This window comes from Acartia tonsa, chromosome 8, assembly GCF_053477335.1.
Source record: "Acartia tonsa isolate MP-2025a chromosome 8, ASM5347733v1, whole genome shotgun sequence".
Taxonomy (NCBI): domain Eukaryota; kingdom Metazoa; phylum Arthropoda; class Copepoda; order Calanoida; family Acartiidae; genus Acartia; species Acartia tonsa.
In genome coordinates this window covers 23,755,686-23,778,428 of record NC_137267.1, presented here as the reverse complement: position 1 = coordinate 23,778,428, position 22,743 = coordinate 23,755,686, and the positions used below count along the sequence as shown (strand labels likewise).

Below are 22,743 nucleotides of genomic sequence, written 5' to 3'. Positions count from 1 at the left end.
ATTTGGAGGAATAAATCTCATTAATCACTTTCCAACCTAGGAATTATATCATCCTTGTTTCTGTTATTATTAAATCACCTTCCTCCCCCTGTCAAATCTTCTTTACCACGAAACTTGATTTATCTTTTTTTCTACTCCTAGTTAGGAAGTTAGATAAGTTGATTTTTGGCGTAATATCCAAAATATAAAACCTTTAAGAAATATTAATGTCTTTTGGAACATGAGCGACAGACAGACTGAAAATTAAAGCTTTCTATCTTCAATAACAGTCGAGAAAATCACATTTTCCCCAAAGCGTTACGGACTGACGGGCAAACTAAATAATTTACAGAGTAGCTTCCCTACTAATAAAAATACTTTAAATACTTGTAAGAAAACTTATAAAAGATTTCAAGTACCATTTTGAAATGGATACAGTAATCAATTGCAAAAAGCGAGACCTTGTAGTAGGTACAATTGAACTAAGAAAAAAATTTGGTTTCAAGAAGTTTTTAGTACATTTTTTGTTGTTAAAATGATTTATTCAACTTATGGAAAAAATCATAAAAAATAATAAGAAAAATACAAACAATTAACTAACAAAATGATACACTGATAGCAAATAATCATTAGTACAGTAAGTTAATAACAATGTTTAACAATCTCACAGTGAGTTAGATAGGTTCAAAAACGATAAATATGATAAGTTAGTTATGAGATTATTAGCTACATAATGTTATAACATATATAATAAAATGACACATAGGTTATAATATGGTTAATATCATGATATAATAGTTAATGGATGATAGAAGTTAATGTTTTAGCAGCTAGATTCATATTTCCTCATTTATTGTAGATATTTATCCACTGACAAATGAAGTTTACTATTGTCACTTTTTACACTATATACATAATCCACAAAGACAAATGTCATTGCTTCTCGGTGCTGATTTCTTCTGCAGTATTACCATGACTTGAAATTTGAAGAGGAAGGTGTCAGGAAACTGCAACTCGTCGACAGCAAGACGCCAAAGTTTCAATTAAGAAACCCTTCATCCATAAATAAAAACGGCTGACGCCTGGCATGGATGTAACCAAGAGATTCATACTGAAAAATCAGGAGTTATGTCAAAATAAATTAGTCATCTCCAACCTAATTTATTTTAAATGTCCAAGATTTACCCATTGTGTGCGTTGTAGTGTTGTGGAGTTTGGTGTCAAATAGCACGCCAATTTGAATTGTGCGTCGGTCAGACTAGAGGGAAGGAAGGTAGGCTCAGGTTAGGGGAAGATGGGGAATTTTTGTAGATAGGGTGTATAGGGTAGGTGTAAATTTAATCTTCTTAGGCGGGAAAGAGAATTTTTCAATTTGAAAAAAAGCTGGCGTTTATTGAATGGCTTTGGTATGTGGAAATTTCTTCATGATGGTTTCAGTATTCTCACAACTCTATGCTTCACTGGGCTCTTATACATTTATTCAGCCCATATTAATTTTGAGCTGACTGCATAAGTAAGACTGAAAAAATTCAGTAATTCAGTCTTTCACTGGATAAGGTTTGTCAAGACGTCCACACTCCGCCATAGATGCGACATAACTGTTAGTACATTTTTAAATGCCTAAACGTAAGAACATATGATTTATTTCTGTTCAAAAATTTCAAAATGATAAAACATAGTTATTATGTTTCATACTCAAATGACAACTTAATATTACCCGATTAATACATCTAAAATGATTAATAACAACGTAGGACAATTACAACTATAGCAGACAACAAAACCCCTTGATTGCACGACCTTTTCTTGAAGTTCTAACTGTGCAGGATAAATAGTTGCGCCTTTTTAGGACAAGGCATTCTCTCTTCTCTTCATAATATAAATGTCGTACAACTAACATAGCAGCAATAGGTATATCTTTCAACGTCTTTGGTCACCACACGGTTTTAGAGATTCATACCCATCACCTCCCCGAAGTCGAGTGGATGCGCTATGTTAAAAAATAAATGACAATAATAGGAAAATAGGTGAGGAACTAGTATGGGAAACTTGATATGAATGGTACAAGGGAATTTTACAAATATAAACTGCAGTTGGTACGCCAGAAATCCTGGCGTATTTTTAAAAATTTTTTTTATCATTTTAGGAAGAAAGGGTTTCTACTACTGAGCCAATCAAAACAATAAATTTATAGTATATATGATCCCCCCTCATATATATATGTATATTTCGGTAAAGTGTTATCATAACCACCGGGAACTTAACACTTCATATTGCTCTTATCCTTTCTTAAGTCCCACTCAAATACCATTTTAGGTAGCGAAGCTACTCTTACACATATTTTGGCCGTCCGTCCGTGAAATTTTTTTGTAAGATTGTAATTAATATTTTTAAGCATCGCAAGCTATAGGTGAATTGTGTTATCCTTTATCATGTTATTACTTTTAAAAATCTACTTCAAGTTATCTGTGGCCTAACAATATAAACTCTAGAATTCAAAGATAGATAAATTAAGTAAATCTTTAAAAAGTCAAAACATAAAAAATTCTTACTGGTAGCGTAGATGCCAATTTGTACGTATGTTCGACCGTTCATTCGACTGTCAAGCAAGACAATCTTCAGTATCGATGAATCTAGAATTCTTCTACGAATACAATTCAAAATTATATAGCTAATTAAATAAAAGGTATGAAATTAAGGTACTCAACAAAACCACAAGGAAGACATATATAAGCACCATAGTAGAGAATAGCTTCGCCTAATAAAATACATAAAGATATAATCTGTACAATTCTATGGCTATAGTTACAACCATGCATTAAACTAAGTTCCACGATTTAAATGTCCTTTCTTTTAAAACCTTTAATCAAAAACCTCTTCACTAAACGTGTATAATCAAAATTATAATAGTAATCACAAAAAATACACAATATAAGAAAAATAAAAACATAATAAATCACTTGAAAATTCACAAAAACAGGATTAGTCATATTTAGTAACTTTCTCGTGCCGCTAATGAAAACATTCTCTAATCTTTTATTTTACAGCTGATTTCTTTCATGCCAAAATTCTTCTACCTCCTCGTAAAGTTGTAAATACTTGACGTTTAATACGTCACACACACACACACAATCACCCTTACACACATGCAAACACATACTACACAGACAAATAAAATCAAGGCAATTTGTTAATCAATTAACAATTATAAATTTACTTAAATAAAGCCGAGTTGGTATTTCTTATTTAGAAAGTATAGATATAGTTCTATATTCAAAGAATTCATCAGAATATTTATGATTTCCATATATTTTCAATTTATTTTTGATTGATTAATGGTACAGGCATTGCTATACCAGCGCCTAAATTCCAACATGCCTAAATGACCGCATTCTTTGTCTATGGAATTAGAAATATGAGGAAGTCAAAAACAAGTATTTAATATCTTGTTTTTTTTACTTTACAAAATGTGATCTTTTGGCTTCAAAAAAGGACCTTTCTACATTTATTTGTATTTATATCCTGAGAATTATTTCCAAAAGAATAAAAATCCGTGAAATAAAAATTCACCAATAAAATGTCGTATTCAGAAAATCCACGAAATCCTTTGACCAATCAGAGGCCAGAGATTTATTTTCGTCTGCTTTCTACGTTTCGTCTGCTTTGTTGTTAATTTTTTTACAGGGGTAAATATAGTTTCTTTAAAAATATAAAATATTTTATTATTTAAAATTAACATGACGCTACAATTTTGAAAAATTAACAAAAAAATAATTTTTTTATTGTGAAATATATTTATGATCAGCTGTTCAATATTTACTTTGTTGCGTACTCTCTTATTGTTATTATGACTAGAGTTTTTAGTGAAACATTCTAGAAAAAAAATATTTCATCATTTTTGCCTATATATGCTTAAGTTGTTGGTGTACTTTATCATTTTGAAAGATTATTTTGGTAGAAAAGATATCTAGAAAGATTTAAAAATGGAATTACCACATCTTGGGGAGCAGTGTAGTGATAAATCTTGTAATAAATTAGATTATCTTCCTATGAGGTAAATATTACTTTCAATTAATAAAATTTCTCAATATTTAAGAAACCCGACACAAATTAAATCTCTGATATTTTAAGTATTTTGTACATTTAAGGCTAAATTTTTAGTCATTTCAATCGTTCAAAATATTTGAAATATCAGACATAGACCAAGTCGTGTAGAGTTATTTGTTAAACGTGTCAAGACGCTTTAATAGACACCGTAGAATCGATTCTTTCTCATATGAAATCAAATCTTTGAAAGGAAATATCCGCCCCTCTTTTTTTTTTTTTGTAAAAATCTCGTCTTATTACCAATATCAAATGTTGTTACAGATTGTCCAAGACCCCTACAGAACTTTATTTGATCTTAATTATTGACATTTTCGAAAACTCTGACTGTTATTTTTTATGTTTTAGATGTGATGCGTGCAATGAGCTGTTTTGCAAAGACCACCTGATGTACGATGATCATAGCTGTAGTTCTAAATATAAAAAAGATGTTCAGGTATTCTTATTTACAGATTTTCCAATCAAACTGTTTCTTTTGTAAATAGATCTGATGTACATTACTGGTTGAGGGCGTTTCCTGACCTCTCCAAGAGTCCAAATATCACTAGTCAGCTTTCAGGAAAAGATTTGACACTTTTAATAATTAACAAAATCTTATATTGTTAATTGTCTCTTAATTTTTAATATTTCTTTGGATACATAACCTTTTATTTAACTATCAACTATTTATTGTCTAGGTGCCTGTATGTCCACTATGTAATGCCCCTGTACCTGTAGCGCGTGGAACAGTACCTGACCTTGCGGTTTCGGCTCATATAGACCAGGTTTGGATTTATACCTATTCAGTTTAAGTGAAATGATTTGCATATTTTTATTTTTCAATCCAAAAATAAACACTAACTCATTATTAAAAACTCACTGATTTTCAACTAAAGTCTTATTTAGGCTAGGTACTTAGTTTAAAATTTTAAACAAGATGAAAGAAATTTCCATTTGGTCTTGAAAATTAGTATTTGATGAAATAAAATGAAAACATAAATTTATGTGTTTTAGGATTGCAAGCAAAAGACAAAAGAGAAAGTGTTTACAAACCGATGTAACAAAACAAAATGTAAGAAGAAAGAATTGGTGAAGATAATCTGTGATTCCTGCAAACTTAACTTCTGCCTTACACATAGACATCCAAAGGTAGATTTTTACACAATTCTATTTTTAATCATGAAGGCATATAGTTTTCACTTTTTCCTAAAAACATTGTCTCTAAATAATTTGTCTGTACCACTTTTTCACACTAACTCTAACTTTGACTATAGTTTAGCTTGAATGATGGTTTTTACAGATTAAAAATTCCCTAACTGAGCCTAATTAATCAAGGACACAAAGACGTCTAAGTAAGTTAGCAAAAAAAGTTAGCATGTATAGTTTTGATTGACGGTATCATTTTCGCAGAGAACATAAATTTGGAAAATTTTAGATACAATTATGGAAAGAAAGGAATTTTCAAAAATATTTGCAACACATATGCAATGTAAAAGAATTTTGACACCAAATAATGTTTAGGACCATGACTGTAAAGGGCCTACGTCTGCAAGTCAACTGGCAGCTTCGGCAGCAGCTTCCAGAGCGGCTAAAAGCTCCTCCAATAATCCATCAGCTCCATCCACACAATCAAAAATTACAAACTTCTTCAGTGGTCCTTTTAGATCAGGTATTTCAAACTTTTCAACTTTGAAATTTTTCTTCATCAGCAACTTTGAAACCAAACCCTTGTTGTACCAACAAAATAATATGTTAAAATAAATATTCTTTTTTTGATTGTAGAGCAACCTTCCCGAGCACCAGTGGCGGCCACCAGCCGTTCCACAGCGGCCTTCCAGCAGCAGAATATGACTGAAGACGAGGCTCTGGCTGCAGCCTTAGCCGCTAGCATGGCAGACGTACCTTCTCAGCCACAGACATTTAATCTACCTACCTCAGGACTTAGCCAGGTATGTTGATAATATAATTTCATTGTGTATACGATAAGAGATACCTTGAAAAAAATTGTAGGTAGCTAATTGACTTGGCGGTTTTCCTAATTAAAATTAATTGTCTTTTACTTGGGAGGGTGGGGAATTTGGACTGTAAATTACACGGGTACCTTAAGTTTTATGATTGAGTAAGCCTATTCTTTTGCTTAAATAACATGGGTACTGTAATTGAATTTTTATGGATTGGTATTAAATTGTTAGTGTCCAAAATTTTCAACCAACAATTAAAAAAAAAAAAGAATTTTGTCATCATTAGAGATGTATATGAATTTATCGTCAATTGTCTTATCCTTTAGAATCACTGTCTTTTACAGTACAAAATATTTTAAATTCAAATTTAATGCTTCTTTCAGAAAATTCAAAACTATTTTCAAATTCTTATATTTGTTTATACAGTGAAATGAAATATTCTTTTATGTAGATTATGCACACAAAATTAGGAAAAGTAAATGATTCAAGAAAAGATTGAGTTTCGACATACCTATAAAAATATGTGCCTGAAAAAGAAATTAAATCTGGTTTATGGAAACTTTTATTTCCTGGAATTAAAACTTTTTTGGTTCGATTTATCTATCCCTCTTTCCAGTAAAGTACATTTCTTAAGAATTTTCGCGTGTGCATTTGGCATTAAAGAACAATGATACGTACTAAAAATATATTTCAATAATATTTATTTATCACATTGTATTATAGATAGCTTTCCGTGGATATTAAAATGCAAAATTATAAGATTAAAACGAGTTTCTTCCCGGGCTAACAAAACTAGTATTAATGTTATAGTTTTTATTTTAGTATTCGTGAAAAATTGGCTGTAATACGATGCTATAAATATTTTTTTTCAAAATAGCTGAGAACCGGTTCTAATCCTGCGGTTATTGATCGGATTCGAAGCTATTCAGGAATATGAATTGAAATATTAATTTTATTTTGATAATCTTTTTTTTTTGCAGGAGGAACAAGACAGGATGTTGGCGCAGGCATTACAGGCAGGAATTATTTCTTTTGCAAGCTAGTTTACATTCCATTATTCATCTATTAACTGTATTAAAGCCCAGTTTTATTTGCAAAGGGATATTATCATAAAGGGTGCGTTGTTATAATGATATTATCATGTAATTGTGAGTGACTTGTTATTAAATCCTCTTAATGAAAATATCCATTTGATTATGTATTAGTTCTGTTAATCTACATCTACTGATGCTACAACACAAGATGACACAGATCACAGCAATCTTCAATTTCTTTTAGAAGAAAAAACAACCCAATCAACACAACAACATAAAATTTACCTGTTGTAACAAGATAGTTTTTTGTTATTTGACAATTTGTAAAGAATTTATATGTGTAATGTGTATGTATTATTGTTATGACACTTAAAATAAAGATATTCTTGTTTTCATTTTATGTATTGTCCATCATGAAACGATTTAGGGGGTCGGTGATTTATGTGGAGATATCGCCTAAATATTAAGGGATTAGACAATGGATATACGTCCCATTCCCCAATGATGATAATCAAAATTACCTCTTCTGTAGATTTAAACATCGTTTAAAAAGTTGATACATTACTCGTTTTGAGACCACCTATAAAATTTTTGAAAAGTACCCAAAGAATAATATAACGTGGGTACAGTTTTTTAAAGTTTCTTTATACCTTGAATACCAATCACCAAAAATCATTAATCCATTTCTATGTATATAGGCTGTTTTGAATATTGAATAATCACTATTGAGACCAAACTTTATTTCTCGTTGCACTTTGATGCAGTTTCCCTTTTTCTTGATCGACATCCAAGATGAAAATGAAAATTGCATCCTCAGATGGCATATCCCTGTCTAAAACACATAAGTGAATGGATTTATTTATCATGTACTCTAAAAAACTCAAACTTGTTGCTGGCTCAAATAACGATTTCCCCCCGCCCTTCCTTGATGACCAATCTGACCAATAAACGATGTCCATGTTAGCAATCTAAATAGACGACAGTTTTTCCCCAGTCATAATATACATCTATTTCCTATATCTATTCCTAATTGTGATATTAATTTAGGAAAGTGAGGCTAGTGCAGCAGCCACACGACGACGTCCAACACCAACTTCAGCAGAATCCTCAAACTGTACAATTTCTTAGATTACCATTATAATGCTAGATAGAAATAATATATTTGAATTGATACGCTAACCCACGAATCTACCCGTTGTTTGGATTCGCTTGTCTATCATTCGCCTAGTATTTAACAGGTTATAAAAAGGGAATAAATATCCTATATTGGCTTCAAGTATAATCTAAGGTATCCCCCCCCCACCACCATTCCACACCACCTCCCTGTCACAATTTAATATGTTCAATAGCACGCTTCTCTTTTCATTAATCAGCCTGTGTGTGTCTGATTTGAATTGATGTTATAAACTCATTTTTAAAGCATTCTTGTGCGAAATTTTTAACTCCTCCACCCTCCTATAGCACTCATTATAAAAAGCGAAGTTTTCCTATAAATAGAGTCCTTATGTCCTTAAATAGTATCCTGTATTTAAGCAGTTTGCAACAAATTTACATACAATTTTGTCTATGTGTATACCTTTTATTCTGCTTATTCAATTATTTTCGTTTGTGCTACCGTTTCCGAGCTTCGCTTTTATGGATGTTGTCATCCTTATTCATAAGCATTTAACACCAAATACATGTATTTCAAACATAAAATTGAGTTGTCTACTATGTAGGTGACATCATTCTTGTTTGGTATACAGTACACTATAAATTTATTTCCACATCTGGTATAAATGTATTTTATTAAATTTTGATGTATTTTATAACAATATACCTACCTAACAAAATTATAAAATAAAATAAAATTTCTATGTATTTTATAAACTGCACAATGTAGGATTTTTAATGGTGATTGGTGTTAGACAATGGATGATAATTAAATTTTCCCTAATAATAATACCTAATCAAAATACGCCCGTTTTTTAACTTAAGGAGAGACTAGTTTTTATTGCTATGGGGGAAGATTCATTTATCTACCATTGTCCTCTCTCTCTCTCTCTTCATGAACTTCATAGATGTTTGTTATGTTTGATTATATTGACATTGTGATATTTTAATTACAAATCATTTTATGTACATTAGTTTGTTTTCAAATTGCTGTAAAATCTAAATTATCAAAAAAATTAATTTAACATACTTAAATAAAACTCTGTATGTAATTTCTTATTTCATTAAGACTGAAGTTTTCATTAGCCAATTAAAACCTTATTTATTTTGGGTAAAGATTTATATATATATTCTATAGTTATTATTAGATTATTAATTATATTCTATATGTATGTACTAAACATTTCATTTTATTTTAAAATTAAATATAAATCACATTAGACTATATAGATTGTTGTAAGATTTGGTTTAGTTTAACAAGGATTATAATATCAATAACTACCTTCGTTTGTTTGTAGCGAAACTACACTATAATTCTAAATGTCCTTCCGTAACGTATTTTGGTAAATGTGATTTTCTCAGATTTTTTTTTACAAGTTAGACGACCGAAATTTTCAGGGATTAAACGGGGTTCACATTCTACATAGTTTACCAAGTTTCATTAAGAGTTGACCATAAATTGGGGTGCTAGATCGATTCCTAGATTTTCGTGTTATTAAAAATAATAGGTTTCGTGATTTATTTTATCAAGTTTATTTTTTATGACACTACTCAATAGTTCATTGACCATCCTTAATTTTTTTGCTTTGCTACTTATGGATGTTGTCATCCTTGTTATGAAATATTTTAGAATGATAGTTCTTATTAACGTTTCTTTTTGCTGAAAGCTAACGGTTTAAACCTAAAAATCCCAAGCTGAGATTGCAATCTTATTCCGTAAATATTGCTTCGGCTTGCCACCTGACCTCTGATCTGAAGTAAATATATTCAAAAAAAATTCTAATGGCAAAAGAGAGTGTGCAACATGAATGGTGTATTGTAAATAAACCACGTTAAACCAAAATTACATTATATGTCGTCCTACAAAATTTGAAAATAAATTCTGAAAAACAGTTTGATTACCTAAACCAGCTACGTGCACAGAAATTTGACAGGGATGTAAGGTCCTAAAAACATCTTTCTACTCATAAACTTTTCTTTGCTAAATGGAGTGTCATTGTATACATACAGCCTCCTCCAACCAACAAGTCTTTCGGTTTCAACAAATGTATTTCCCACAAGGCCTTGCAAGGGAAACAACATTTAAGTAATTTCTTTCTGTTATCTAGAAATAAATAAAAAATATTATATTTTTGATTATTGATTCTTTATTTGCCATATTAATTTACAAGACATATAAAACATTTATGAGAACAATAAACAGTAAAAGGTTAGTCAGTAATCATACAATAAAAAATTTAAATATAGAAATAACTTTTTAAAGTGAGTTTAAATTTTAATGGGCAGATTTTAAGAATGATTTTCCTTTAAAATAATATCAAAAAAATACTATAATTGGTGGAACAATAATTTAATAGTTTACCCACTAATGTTATAAATTCTTTTTAATTTGCTAAGTTTAGTCGTATAGAATAGCATGACTTTATCGTCAGCGAGAAACCAGAAAACAGGATTCAGATAAGCTTCCAGTCTCTTGAGAATGTAAACTGAACTGGCTGGCTCAAAACTTACTGAAAATTAAAGAAAATTTATTAGCAAATTATTGTACTACATTGCTAGAGGCCAACACAATCTGCATGTAAATGAAGCCCCAATTGAATTCAAACTCTCTCCTATTTACAAATGTTATTTTCTACCACGTATTTTTGTGATACGTGCAATTTGCATAGCTGGCTTATTTTCACAATAACAGCATGACGACTAATTTGGTGATGTCTAATTGCTTCACAAAATAATATTTGAGTGTATATTTGAAAATTTTGATAAAATTTTATTTTAATAACAATAAGTATACATATATCTTTTAAAATAATGGTGAAAAATACTTATGATAGGGGTTTTACACAAGGGGCGTCAAGGGGGGGGGGGTGTAAAGATAGTATAATAAGCTCATTTCAGAGGCCGTAACTTCCTTTGTTTTTAAGCTACATTAACAGGAATCATATCAAAATATATCATATTGCACAACCCAATTAACAATGTTTGTTAACCCTTAACAGTATGGGGGGGGGGGGAGGCGAACCTCCCCCCCATGGTGGGCATACAAAAAACCCACCCAGGTTTTTTTTAAAACCCATTGAAAAAAACCCAATGTTTTTTTGGGTTTTTATGGGTTTATTAAAAAAACATTGAAATTTAACGTTAAAATTTACAAATTTATCCTCTATTTACTCAAAGAATAGGATCTAATAACATTTTAAAGCAAATTTTACCTAAAAAACGAAAAAAAATATGAAGTAATTATATAAATGATGCTCCACTTATTGTTCAAATGTTTATGAAATTACTTTTTCTCAAAACTTAATTTCAGAGAACGCTTTGCTACTAAATCAATGATAGATAATAAATTGTATATATTGTGTAAATTACATAAGAATAATTGATTTTTTAAGCTAAAACATAACAATTTATGAAAAGAAAAAGATGTATTGGCGTGCAGAGGGTTTTATTAAGGGGATGTAAAAAGGTGAAGGCCTTAATTTAGATAATGTTAAACATACAGCATGACCCTCGAAAAAGTATTTTTAAGCATCTGCAGCCCATATTTCTCAATGAATTATCAAAAAATGTATATGTCTTTGTTCTCTGTAGATTTCCACATAAGTAGATATAAAAATATTTTTTTTACATCAATTAACAGCTGAGATTTTTAGAGCCAAAGTTTTGAAAAAGTGGCTGAGGAAAAAGTAACTTTTCAAGAAAAATGTTTTTTAAAGTGAAATGACGTGTTTTCCTCATAATTTCAATACATTTTATAAAACGTATATAAAGATGTTTCCAAGAAATTTATTTCATGCTGAAAGCACTTTTTTCACTTGCTCTAAAAGGCATTTTTAGATTAGTGTAAATTGCAAAAACACCCTTACAGAAAGAAATCCTATAAAAAATAGTAGCAAATTAAAAGTTTACATAAACAGAAATCAAACACTTTTTATTTTATTAAAATAAGTTAAAAAACCAAAAAGTTACAGCTACAAACTTTTATTAAACATTTAACAATTTAAATGATTTTTATGTGTCTTAGATTAATTTGATGAGTGGGCGTGAATTTATTGGTAAAGGTGGCGCTAATTCTTTCGATAATGAGCATAAATTGGGGAAGGGTTTATTTAAGGTCATATTAATAAGTGGAAGATATTATAAGATTTGAGGGAAAATGGTTATAAGAAAAATGTATTCAGTAAAATTTGAAAAGTAGTTTTTTATATGTAAAAGTAACGTTTTTTAATGCAATAAAAAATGTATAAATTGTAAACTTGCTCTTCTTTCTTATTTGTTTTTTAACTGGTTGATAAAAAGTAATATATTAATAAAAAACTAAGAAATATTTAGCAATATCCAGTTTCTTAAGCACTTTTTCCAAACTTTGGCTTTAAAAATCTCGGCTGTAAATTGATGTAAAAAAATATTTTGATATCCTTTGATGTAGAAAATTATAGAGAACAAGTACATATGAATCTTTTAATATTTTATTGAGAAATATAGGCTGCAGATGCTTAAAAATACTTTTTTGAGGGTCATGCTGTATATATAAAATCAGAATATTTTTGTTGATCAAGGAAAACACATACAAATTTTTAAACTTCTAGCTTTAATGGGATCCAAGAATGATATAAATCAAGCAAACACCCTCCCCCCCCCCCCAATAAAAAGGTATGATAGTTCAGATAAGAGCTTAGACATTGAAGGATTTCTTTGATTTTAAAACTTTTCTTTACTTTAAGTTTCATTGAATACCTAGGTGTTTTAAATAATAAGAAATATATATTACTTTTGTGTCTTAAAAATTGTTACTTTTTTTTGGTTGACAATTAAAGCTTATAAAAACAAACTTTGCATAATTTCGCATAAACAAGCTAAAGTTCTCTGATATTATACATACATCTAATATCACCATGTAAGAGGATTTGCTTGCCCTTTTTTGCGCTTAAAAGATCTGGAACCAAACGTAAAATTTTCATTGCTACAATTACAACCAAAAATGGAGATTTGACTTCTTTTAAAGGCTAAACGTATAAATTATTACATATTGATTCCAAAAATATATAATACTTTACAATAGCTTTATAAATAAACGGTTCACACTGATTTGAAATCTCGTTTAGTTGACCAAAAAAGTAGTTGTCTACTATGATGAAAAGAAACTTAATTCCAAACCTCTGGTGTAATAACACATCAAATTCTTATTTTTCATAGTAAAGAGCTAATTCTCTCGGCTTTATTTCCAAAAACTTGTGTATATTACTAAATAATTGTTTAAAAGTGTATTTTCCACGAACTCTGGCCGCAGCGCTCGGCTCCCTAGCCTGCCTATTTGCAGCGCTCGGCCCCCTTGCCTACCTAGCCGCAGTGCTCGGCTCCCTTGCCTATAACCTAACCTAACCTAAAAAATAGTTGTTCTCTGTTGAAGTATTTACATTTAGTAATTATTTAAAATAGGGGTAGGGAGGAGTTTGCCACTTTCGCACATCCATGATTATTCGGCTAGGTATTAATTTGAGACTATAGTTTGTTTGTGTTAAAAGTTTACTTTCATTTATTTACATCAAAATAAATCTTACCATTAGCAAAAATTTTTATTCTTAGCCAGGGGTAGCTATTCTAAACAACAATTCTACAAAAATTCATGAAACCTTAATAAGTATCTGGTGGTATATTTTGTTTTTGTAATGTAAGTAAAGAGGGGTGGGAAAGAAGGGAAGGAAAAGGGGAAGGAGGTTGTGGAGAAATTTTCCTTGTCTCTGATTCTTACCAATAAATATGAAGAGAACGATAGTATATAAAAGAAATGTCCAAGTAGAAGTCCTCAGAACAATTGTCAACATACTCTCTTTAAAGGTGTTCCCAAAAATAGTTTTCCAATCTTTGGACTTCTTAGTTTTAGCTTCATTTGTATCTGGTGCATTTTCCCTGTAACATGAGTTAAAATTGTCTATTATAGTATTAAATTTTATAATTAGAAATGATTTAGGTCATATATATAGAAAGAGTGATAAACTGAAGGCCTCTAACAAACTTTCCTTTTCTTTGAGTCACATAACATTCCAATTACAATTTAAAAATCCTCATTGCATGAAATACTAAATGCAGAATGATCCTTTAACTAGACATTGAAACTTTGGCTTTATTTCAAAAATTTGAGGATTATTTTTTTAAGATATATCTCGAAAGCTTGGCCTTAATATGTATATTCTTAATTGTTGAACCTCAATTCTATCTGTACTATCTACTTGTTTTAAAAACTGATATAGGTGTAGGATATATATTATAGTTTACCTGTTAAAAACACTAGGCAAGAAAACATTTACTGTGGAGCTCAAGCCAACAGTTGAAATTCCAGGTGGTTTCAGTTGTACTTCTTGACTGCTGGATATATCATTTAGAACCAACACTGGAGCAAGTTCAATTTTCTCAAAATTTTCAACAAAATTATCAACTTGAATTGCTGTTGCTAGCCTTTTATTGATATCAGAAACTGTTGGATTAGTGGGTGCAGCAAGATGAATCTCATCAACATCTGGAAGTGATTCTTTCACAATATTAGTGTCTTCATGTTTAACAGTAGTATTGGGAGTTGCTGAGTAAGAAAGTAAATTATTTTGGTCAAGTTCTTTTGATGCTATTAAAGCTGAAACTGTTTGTAAAGGATTGTGATCAATATTAGATTCTATTGGCATATTTGCTACTTCCGTCTCCTGGTTATATTCTTTCACTTGGATAACAGAAAATGTTGGTTCAGTTTTTCCATTTGAAGGTGCTGTATTTCCTATTGTTTTCTGCACATCTGTAGGAACTATTTGGTTTTGTAGAGCAGGGGTATTGACGTTTGGGCCCAGCCTTTTTCTGATACTTGTGTTAAACTTTTTAAAGTTCCTATAGAAACCGACAAAAAACTTTATCATCTCAAAAAGAAAGAGAAATCCTAGAAGAGTACTCACAATGGGATAGGATCTACAAGCCTTGCATCCTATTGGATACACATTTTCAGCTTTCTCATAAACTTCACATATTGTTGAATTAGAGATGTCATAGCCTTCTGGTATACAAAGACTTCTTTTGAATTCAGCTTCATACACTTTGATCTGCATGCTGTCAATACATTGTTGAAAAACATGTTTGTTTATGTGTATAATTATATCTATTGATATAATGCTTAAAATCAAAACAGTGGCCATGTTGACGGTAAATCTTGAGTTTAGTTGCATATAGATATCTGCTCTCCAGAACAGCATTACTCTTGCAAATGACATGCACATCAGGGTTCCAACCTGGGCTATCACAGTGAATCTGTGTCCAAACATGTAGAGCATCACCCAGGGGAAGTTGGTCAGCTCCAGACACTTAAAGCTCACTGCATTGGCGAGATTGTAGGTGTAGATGAAGCTTGTAAACATCATCTTGGCAACATAGTTCAGTAACAGAAATCTAATCAAATAAACTTTAACATTAAAGCTTTACAGTATTTTGATCATGTAGAGAAGTTTCATCATCCTAATGAGCACCTCTTCTATAATTTAATTTGTTTATTCTACTATTTGTCCGGCAATAACAATCACATTTGATTACTAAGATGCAGCATAAGAAAGGCTTCAAACTTTATTGTGAATATTTCTCTGACTAACTTTGTCCTATGCTTTAGGTATTAGATAAATCTATATATGCTATGATTATTCAAATTAAGAAAAAAAATTTCTAAAGTTTATTCCTGTCCATGAGAGTAAGTTCAATGATACTACGTGTGTTCAGATAGATGATGTAGCAGCTTGAACAAATGAGTGATACTGAAAAATCCAGGTTAAATAGAATAAGATCGAGTTTTGAAGATTGTACACTGTACAGAGAAAAGCAAAAAATGCTTTTTATGTATAAACTAACTTTAGCTTAGCTTAGCTTTCAAACCTTTAAAAAGTCTAAAATCATTTTAAAATCTTCAAAAACTTTGGTTGAAAAGCACAACCTGTTAAATCAGAATTTAATGAATATCCTATAACAAGCCAAAAATTCCTTGTACCTTGTTCATTAATGTGTTTATTAAGTTTTATAAAATGGTCCTAGTTTGCTTTTGTGAAGTTCTTTCATGGCTTGTCATGAGAAAATTTATAGTAAATATATTATTGAATTACAAGCATATATGACACAAAGTATTTATTAGAAAAAAAATTGTTTTATTATTCCAAACTCATTCTATTGGACCAAGTGACAAGCTTGTTCTAAATATATTGCTTAGTCTATTATTCCTGTTACAAAGAGTGTATCAAATATTGCAATTATATTAGCTGATAACAAACCAATTGTTGTGATAGTTGCCGCATACAGAGCCATCAATAACTTTTGTAATAGTGAGGTTGATACCTTCATTTTGTAACTTCTGAAATAAAAGTTGCTTGAATAACATTGAAATATGTAAGTAACTGTATGTATCTATATGTAGGCATTGACTATTGACGCTTCAGGTACAATGCCCATCAGAAAACCAACCCTTTAATTGCATGACCTTTGTCAGAGAAGTCCTAACTTTGCATGGTAATAAGTTGCGCCTGTTTTGGGCCAAGGCATTCCCCCTACTCTAACTATTTATGTCGCGCATCTGACATAGCAGCAGTAGGAACCATTTTTAACCTCTTTAGGTATGACGCGGTGTCGCACCGAGATTCGAACATATCACCTTCACGACGACGAATGGGGATAGGTATACATTCAAGGAAAGTACCTCTTTTCTCACAAAATTTTGTATTTTGAGGGAGGGTACCACCGACCTCTCAAAAGAAATTACAAATAAATGGGTTTTTTGTTAATATTCTCGCTTTAGCGTAGAGGCTTAGACGCAACATATTTCTCAAATTAAATATTTGAAATATAACAGGGATGACAACATCCATAAAAGCAAAGCACGGAAACGGTAGGACAAACGGACATTAACGCTTGTATAGTATCTGAACTGAAAAATCGGAACATAAATGTATAAATGTCGAATCAAAATTGTAGGTAAATTTGTTGAAAAACTGCTTAAAAACAGGATAATGTTTATGGACATACTTACATTTTTGGACTTGATTATAGAATTGCTTCGCTTATAATATTGTTCTTTGTTGTCCCAGGAATCAATATACCAAAAATCAGATCAAACGGATAATTAAAACACTTGAAAATTTGTTGTTAAAAAAGTAGAAAAATCAACATGTTTAAAATGGAAGTACGGACATTCTGGTAATGATTAAAGAGTTGCTACGCTTTCTAAATCGTACCCAACTACTACAGGAATCATCATGCAAAGTTTGAAATCGATAGGACAATTCTAACATGCCTAAATTAACGAATAAAAGCTATCTATCTCGGACGTACGGACGGACCGACCCTAATTACAGAAAAGCTTCGCTTTAAAAAAAAAAATTTAAAGTGTCATAGAGGCCTCGAGGGTTTTAGCCACTAGTTCATAAATATTGTTTTGATCGCTACTTATGATCGCATATTCCACTATGGCTTACTGATTAATATCCGTAGCATTGGAACCGGTTCTCAGCCATACGAAAAATCATATATAGCATCGTATTACAGACAATTTTCCACGAATATTTAAATAAAAATCACAAAATTAATACCAGTTTTGTTAGCCCGATCCTAGAGCCCCTCGGGCAACCACTAGTTTTAATCTTATTATTTTTTCATTTTAATATCCACAGAAAGCTGTCAATAATACGCTACGATAAATAACCATTATTTTCCTTATTCTAACATGATATAAAACATCACAAATAAAATATTTTAACTGCTTACAAAATCAAACCTAAAATTTGTTGAAAGTACAACAACTTTCTTATTTAAAAGTTAAGAGAAGAGTGGGCTGACCAAATATAATTATTTGTATTTATATCTCAACATTCTACAAGAGTTATAATTATATTTGGTAATTAATTATAGCTACTCTAATTAACTAAAATTGTACAGTTTTACAAAATGATCAGAACAAGAGAAAAAAAATAAGTAAGTCGTATTTTGTCGTTTGCTATATTTTTGTGTGGTGTCTTAATCCTTGCTGGCGTGCAAAAGTTTTTGCCCCTAATAATTTTTGATACCCCTGAAACCTAACTTGAGTTGAAGGGGGAAGGGGGTGGATACAACACCTTGGTTGTCTACCCACCCTGTCAAATGTCCAACATGTGCCCCTGATTTTGGGTATAGTCCCTTTCATGGCAATGCCTCTTAAGGGTCGTTTCGTTGTATTTTATAATGGCTTTTGATAGGTTAATTTAGGTTAGGTGATTGCCCTGCAGGGTTAGAGCTCCCCGCAGGGGGTTGAAAAAGGAGAAAAGCTACTGTGGAAATACGTAGAAACGCCCCTTAAGAGGCGTTACCACGTAATGGACTATACCCAAATATTTAGAAGGGTGTAATCCTTGCCAAGGGGGGTGGACACCATTTGGAGGGTGTGTCTACCCCCCCCCTCCCCCCATTCTGCGTGAATGTCTCTAATCATTTAAACCAATCCTATTTTGAAATTTTAGTATCGAATCCAGAAGTGTATATCTAAATTCTATATCCTTATCAAAAGCTCTCGCACACTTACTCTCCCTCTCTTTTATGTTTTGTTCTCTTTTTTCTTTCACTTTCTTTTCTCTATCACGTTATAATTTCAAACAGTTTTGCTGCTATTGTGCGTAATCATCCTTGTATCAAATACTAATATATTCTACTAAAATATCATTGTATCAACAATTACAATAATTAGGGACATGAATTATTTGGTGAAAAATAATAATTCCTTATTTAACTTAAAATATCAGCAATTATTACAAACCAAGCTTTGCTGCATATTTGGGGCATATCCGTCAATATGCCAGAAATACGGATAGCTCTGATTGAATAATCGTTATGTAAGCATTGTTCAGTAGTTTAAACCTTCCCTGAAAATTGTTGTCTGTATTTATCTTTTTATAATGTCAGCCACTTTTATGTAACGCTATTACTCAATGTGATTTCATTTGAATAATGGAATTTTGATAATATATTTACAACTAGAATCTACGCTTCCTGCGTCTAGGAGCTCTGTATTTGAAAGAGTAGGGAAAAAAAACTCCGATATAAAACTTAACTAGTCTAAAACCATTCTTCAACCTATAAGAAGCTTCCCTAAAATGAAAAACTCAATATGTTTAGTAGTCTTTGAAATGTACAGACAAAAAACAGTACCACTTTATACAATAGGACCAGCGGCTTCGCCCCCTTAAGGCCTCTAGGGGCACTTGAGGTGGTGGTAGTGGACTCATCCATATTTCAGTTTTGTTTGAAAAAGATAAAAAAAAATTGCGGGGGTCTTTTTTATGGGCCATTTCTCTTGTGAGGGTGGTGGTACCCTCCCCTAAAATATTTATACTGGCAGACGGAAGACACAGATCCTGTTACGTTACAATAAGGATGACCAGCAAAGTGCAAACGATTTGAAATAAGAAGATTCTTGTGGCGATAAGGTACAATCTTGAAAGCATTCAACTATAGCAAACATCATATGTCAGTACATCCGTTCTAAACTTTAAGTCTTCTTGCTTTAACACCAAGTTATGATCTATTATAAAATTGATTGTTGAAATGATAGTATGATAATGAAAGATCAAATTTTTGTTTTTGCTTTGCTTTTCAGGATGTTGTCCTTCTTGTTATTGTTACGAAATGGGGTTAATTCACAAAAAATTTTTATACAGATCAGATTATTAGATTGTGTCTGATATAAATAAGAAAAGGTTTGTATATTTTTAAAGCGAAGAATATATTTACTATTTGGGCCTGTCCTTTGTCCATGACGGGTAGCTCTGATTGTTGATTTAGGTATATAATATTGTTACCATTTAAACTTATAAAGATGAATCCTGTGACGGTTAGAACTTGGTAATATGCTCCTCCGTACTCGAACTATTAGCATCACCTCCCAGACATAGCAGCAATAGGTACAATTGGGTGGGACGCGGTGTGGTCCAGACTCGAACCTGACACCTTCCCGACGAAAGCAAACAAAAGAAGACCCATAGTCAAGACAATAACAGAAAATTTAACAAAAGATTTTCTGTTATAAATAAAATTTATTTTATCATACATTTTACAAATACATTTCTTATTTAAATATCAATATCATAATAAAGAAATTATTTAATAATAGATTATTACAAAAAAAAAACAAGTACTATTACGTCTAACAGTAGCAAAGATGTTTGAAATTATAGACCAAGCATTCAAAGTGTTAAACAATGGCGTGTTGTAGGGTGATGTCAACACCCTTCTTAAAATAAAAAGGCCTGCCTTCTCCTTTTTTACTTCCTAATGGTTTCACAACCCCCTGATGAATTGCAGTGCACGCCACTAGACTGTTCAATGGGCTAAAGAAAGTATTTGAATTGTAAAAACAGGAGGAGGGGAGGATGGCATTCAGTGGTCTAAAATGTAGGTATGAGTGTAATAATCATAAAAAAAAACAAGAGATGCTTTCATGTTCAGATTTGATGGTACGAGAAAAAAAAATTACATATTTTGGAAATTATTCAAAATTTATAATTATTAAATTATTATTTTATCAAAGCGTGTAGATATGGAAATATATATATTTTTTTTCATCATACTTAATTAATTTTTTTTTTTACAGAAAATACCAAAATGTTCAATACATTATATATTGAATTAATATTTAGGGTCTTTCAAGAAAAATGTTATTTTTAAAACTTAATTATGCATAGAAAAAAACAATTATGCACAAAAATGCGACTTATATCCAAAAACTAGAGTATATGACAATTCTAACAGTATACATAACATTTTTCTACTAGTGACTTAAATGTACCAGAACAGGTTTTCCAAATATATAAAGCATTTGATATAATTAAATTGTTTTTTTTTGCAAAATTAAGTTTTAAAAAACATTTCTTTTGAAAGACACTGTATATTTTTAATCAAATGCTTTGTTTTAATCAAACTGCTTAAAATGCATTATACATATAACAGATCTATACTCTAATATAAATATACTATCATAGGTATTTGACTGTATATCATTGATATCATATTCCCTTAGCGCTTTTTATTAAAAAGTGCTAGAAATAGCTTTAATTCATCCTCTTTCCAAGACTTAAATCTAAAATTAAAATAGCCAAAAACATAAAAGGGGCTGTGTGAAGGAAGTTCCTACTTTACTCAATAGGACACGCCCCTAATATAGGAAATAAGTTTAATTAGCATCTAACCCTTTAAAGATTGCAGGACCTAACTGAGGATTGTAAAAAGTTCCGCAGGTTAACAAGATATACATTTACAGTATGGCTTCGAAACCCATTAATATCCGCTGGATTAGATCCAGTTCTCAGTCAAACTGACAAATCACAAATAGCATCTGTTTTTAAAAAATTTTCTACGAATATAAAAAAAAGTCATAAACCAATACCAGTTTTGTTATCTCAGGCCTTCGCAACTAACAAAACTGGTTTTAACATTATAATTTTAATGTCCGCGGGTATCTGTCTATAATACAAAGCAATAAATAACTAATCAGCATATAAATAGCAATAGGCATAAAGTTTCCGTTCTATTATATTAAGTGGAATGTACTTTTTGTCTGTGAGCTAAGATTTCCGTTAACTACTGTTCCGAAATGGATAGGTATATTATTACTTGTATACTAAACCAGATTTTAAAGGTCTCCTATAAGTAGGCTAAAATATCGATACCCCCCATTCTACTGGATGAATGAACTAACCAATAAATGAGTTCCATGTTAGCAACCTAAGTTGACGATAATTTTCCCTTGTTATAATATTCCATATCCATTTGTACCGAAAGGGTTCCTAATTTGATGCAAGATTCACTAAGGTCCCAGAAAAATTAAGTTTTAGATTTATGTCTAATGATTTTTCTGCTTTCCTCATCCTTCGAATACAAAGCTAGTAAGGACGCAGTCGATTCTTTATTATAGCCAATCAATGCTTAATTGTTGCATTAATCTAAAAAAAAATTTATTGGCAAATATTTTTTCAGATGCCTTGCCTATTTACATAGTTCTTACAATGACATACGTAAATATAAACACCCAGGGAAAAGGGAATGTGATTCTGACAAACAATTCTAAATTTCCCCACAACCCCCTTTCCTCCCCTTCTTACCCACCCCCTCTTCAATTACATGAAAAAAAGATATACTCCCACCTTACTTCCAAAGGTTTCGTGATATTTTTTTTGTAGAATTGATTGTTAGAATAGCTAGGTCTTACAAACACCTGCTGTAGAGTAGCAGAGCCACTAAGAATCAGAAATAAAACACAATTATAGCTGCTATATTTATTTTAAAATGTTTAATTTCATACAAAATTTTCCTTGCTTTGATTGTCAACACATGAATTTAGATAGAATATATTAAACTAGGATTATTAAGTTACTTTAACAAGAGATTAACAATTTTATTTAATTTACGAAAAAAGGTGAGAAAACGAATAATTTTGCATTGTTAAAAAAACTGTTTTATGGAAAGTAGGGCATTTATGTAGTCAAGGCATTAACACACAC

General features: G+C 31.0%; 1 protein-coding gene across 3 annotated transcripts; it reads left to right on the top strand.

Moving 5' to 3' along the window:
• Positions 1-3,791: 3,791 nt before the first annotated feature.
• Positions 3,792-9,436, top strand: LOC145326295 (AN1-type zinc finger protein 2A-like). Of its 3 annotated transcripts, XR_013881822.1 has the most exons (9): positions 3,792-4,033; positions 4,432-4,519; positions 4,761-4,847; positions 5,077-5,211; positions 5,584-5,731; positions 5,845-6,011; positions 7,004-7,039; positions 8,105-8,345; positions 8,720-9,436. XR_013881822.1 is itself a non-coding variant. In XM_080169566.1 (8 exons), the coding sequence occupies exons 1-8, from the start codon at positions 3,963-3,965 to the stop codon at positions 8,183-8,185; spliced, it is 813 nt and encodes a 270-aa protein (XP_080025692.1). In that variant the 5' UTR covers positions 3,792-3,962; the 3' UTR covers positions 8,186-9,436. The 3 variants fall into 3 exon arrangements, 2 of the variants coding, with proteins under 2 accessions (XP_080025692.1, XP_080025693.1); XM_080169566.1 differs by having other exon boundaries at positions 8,105-9,436; XM_080169567.1 differs by lacking the exons at positions 8,105-8,345; positions 8,720-9,436 and adding an exon at positions 7,229-7,452 and having other exon boundaries at positions 3,798-4,033.
• Positions 9,437-22,743: the final 13,307 nt, after the last annotated feature.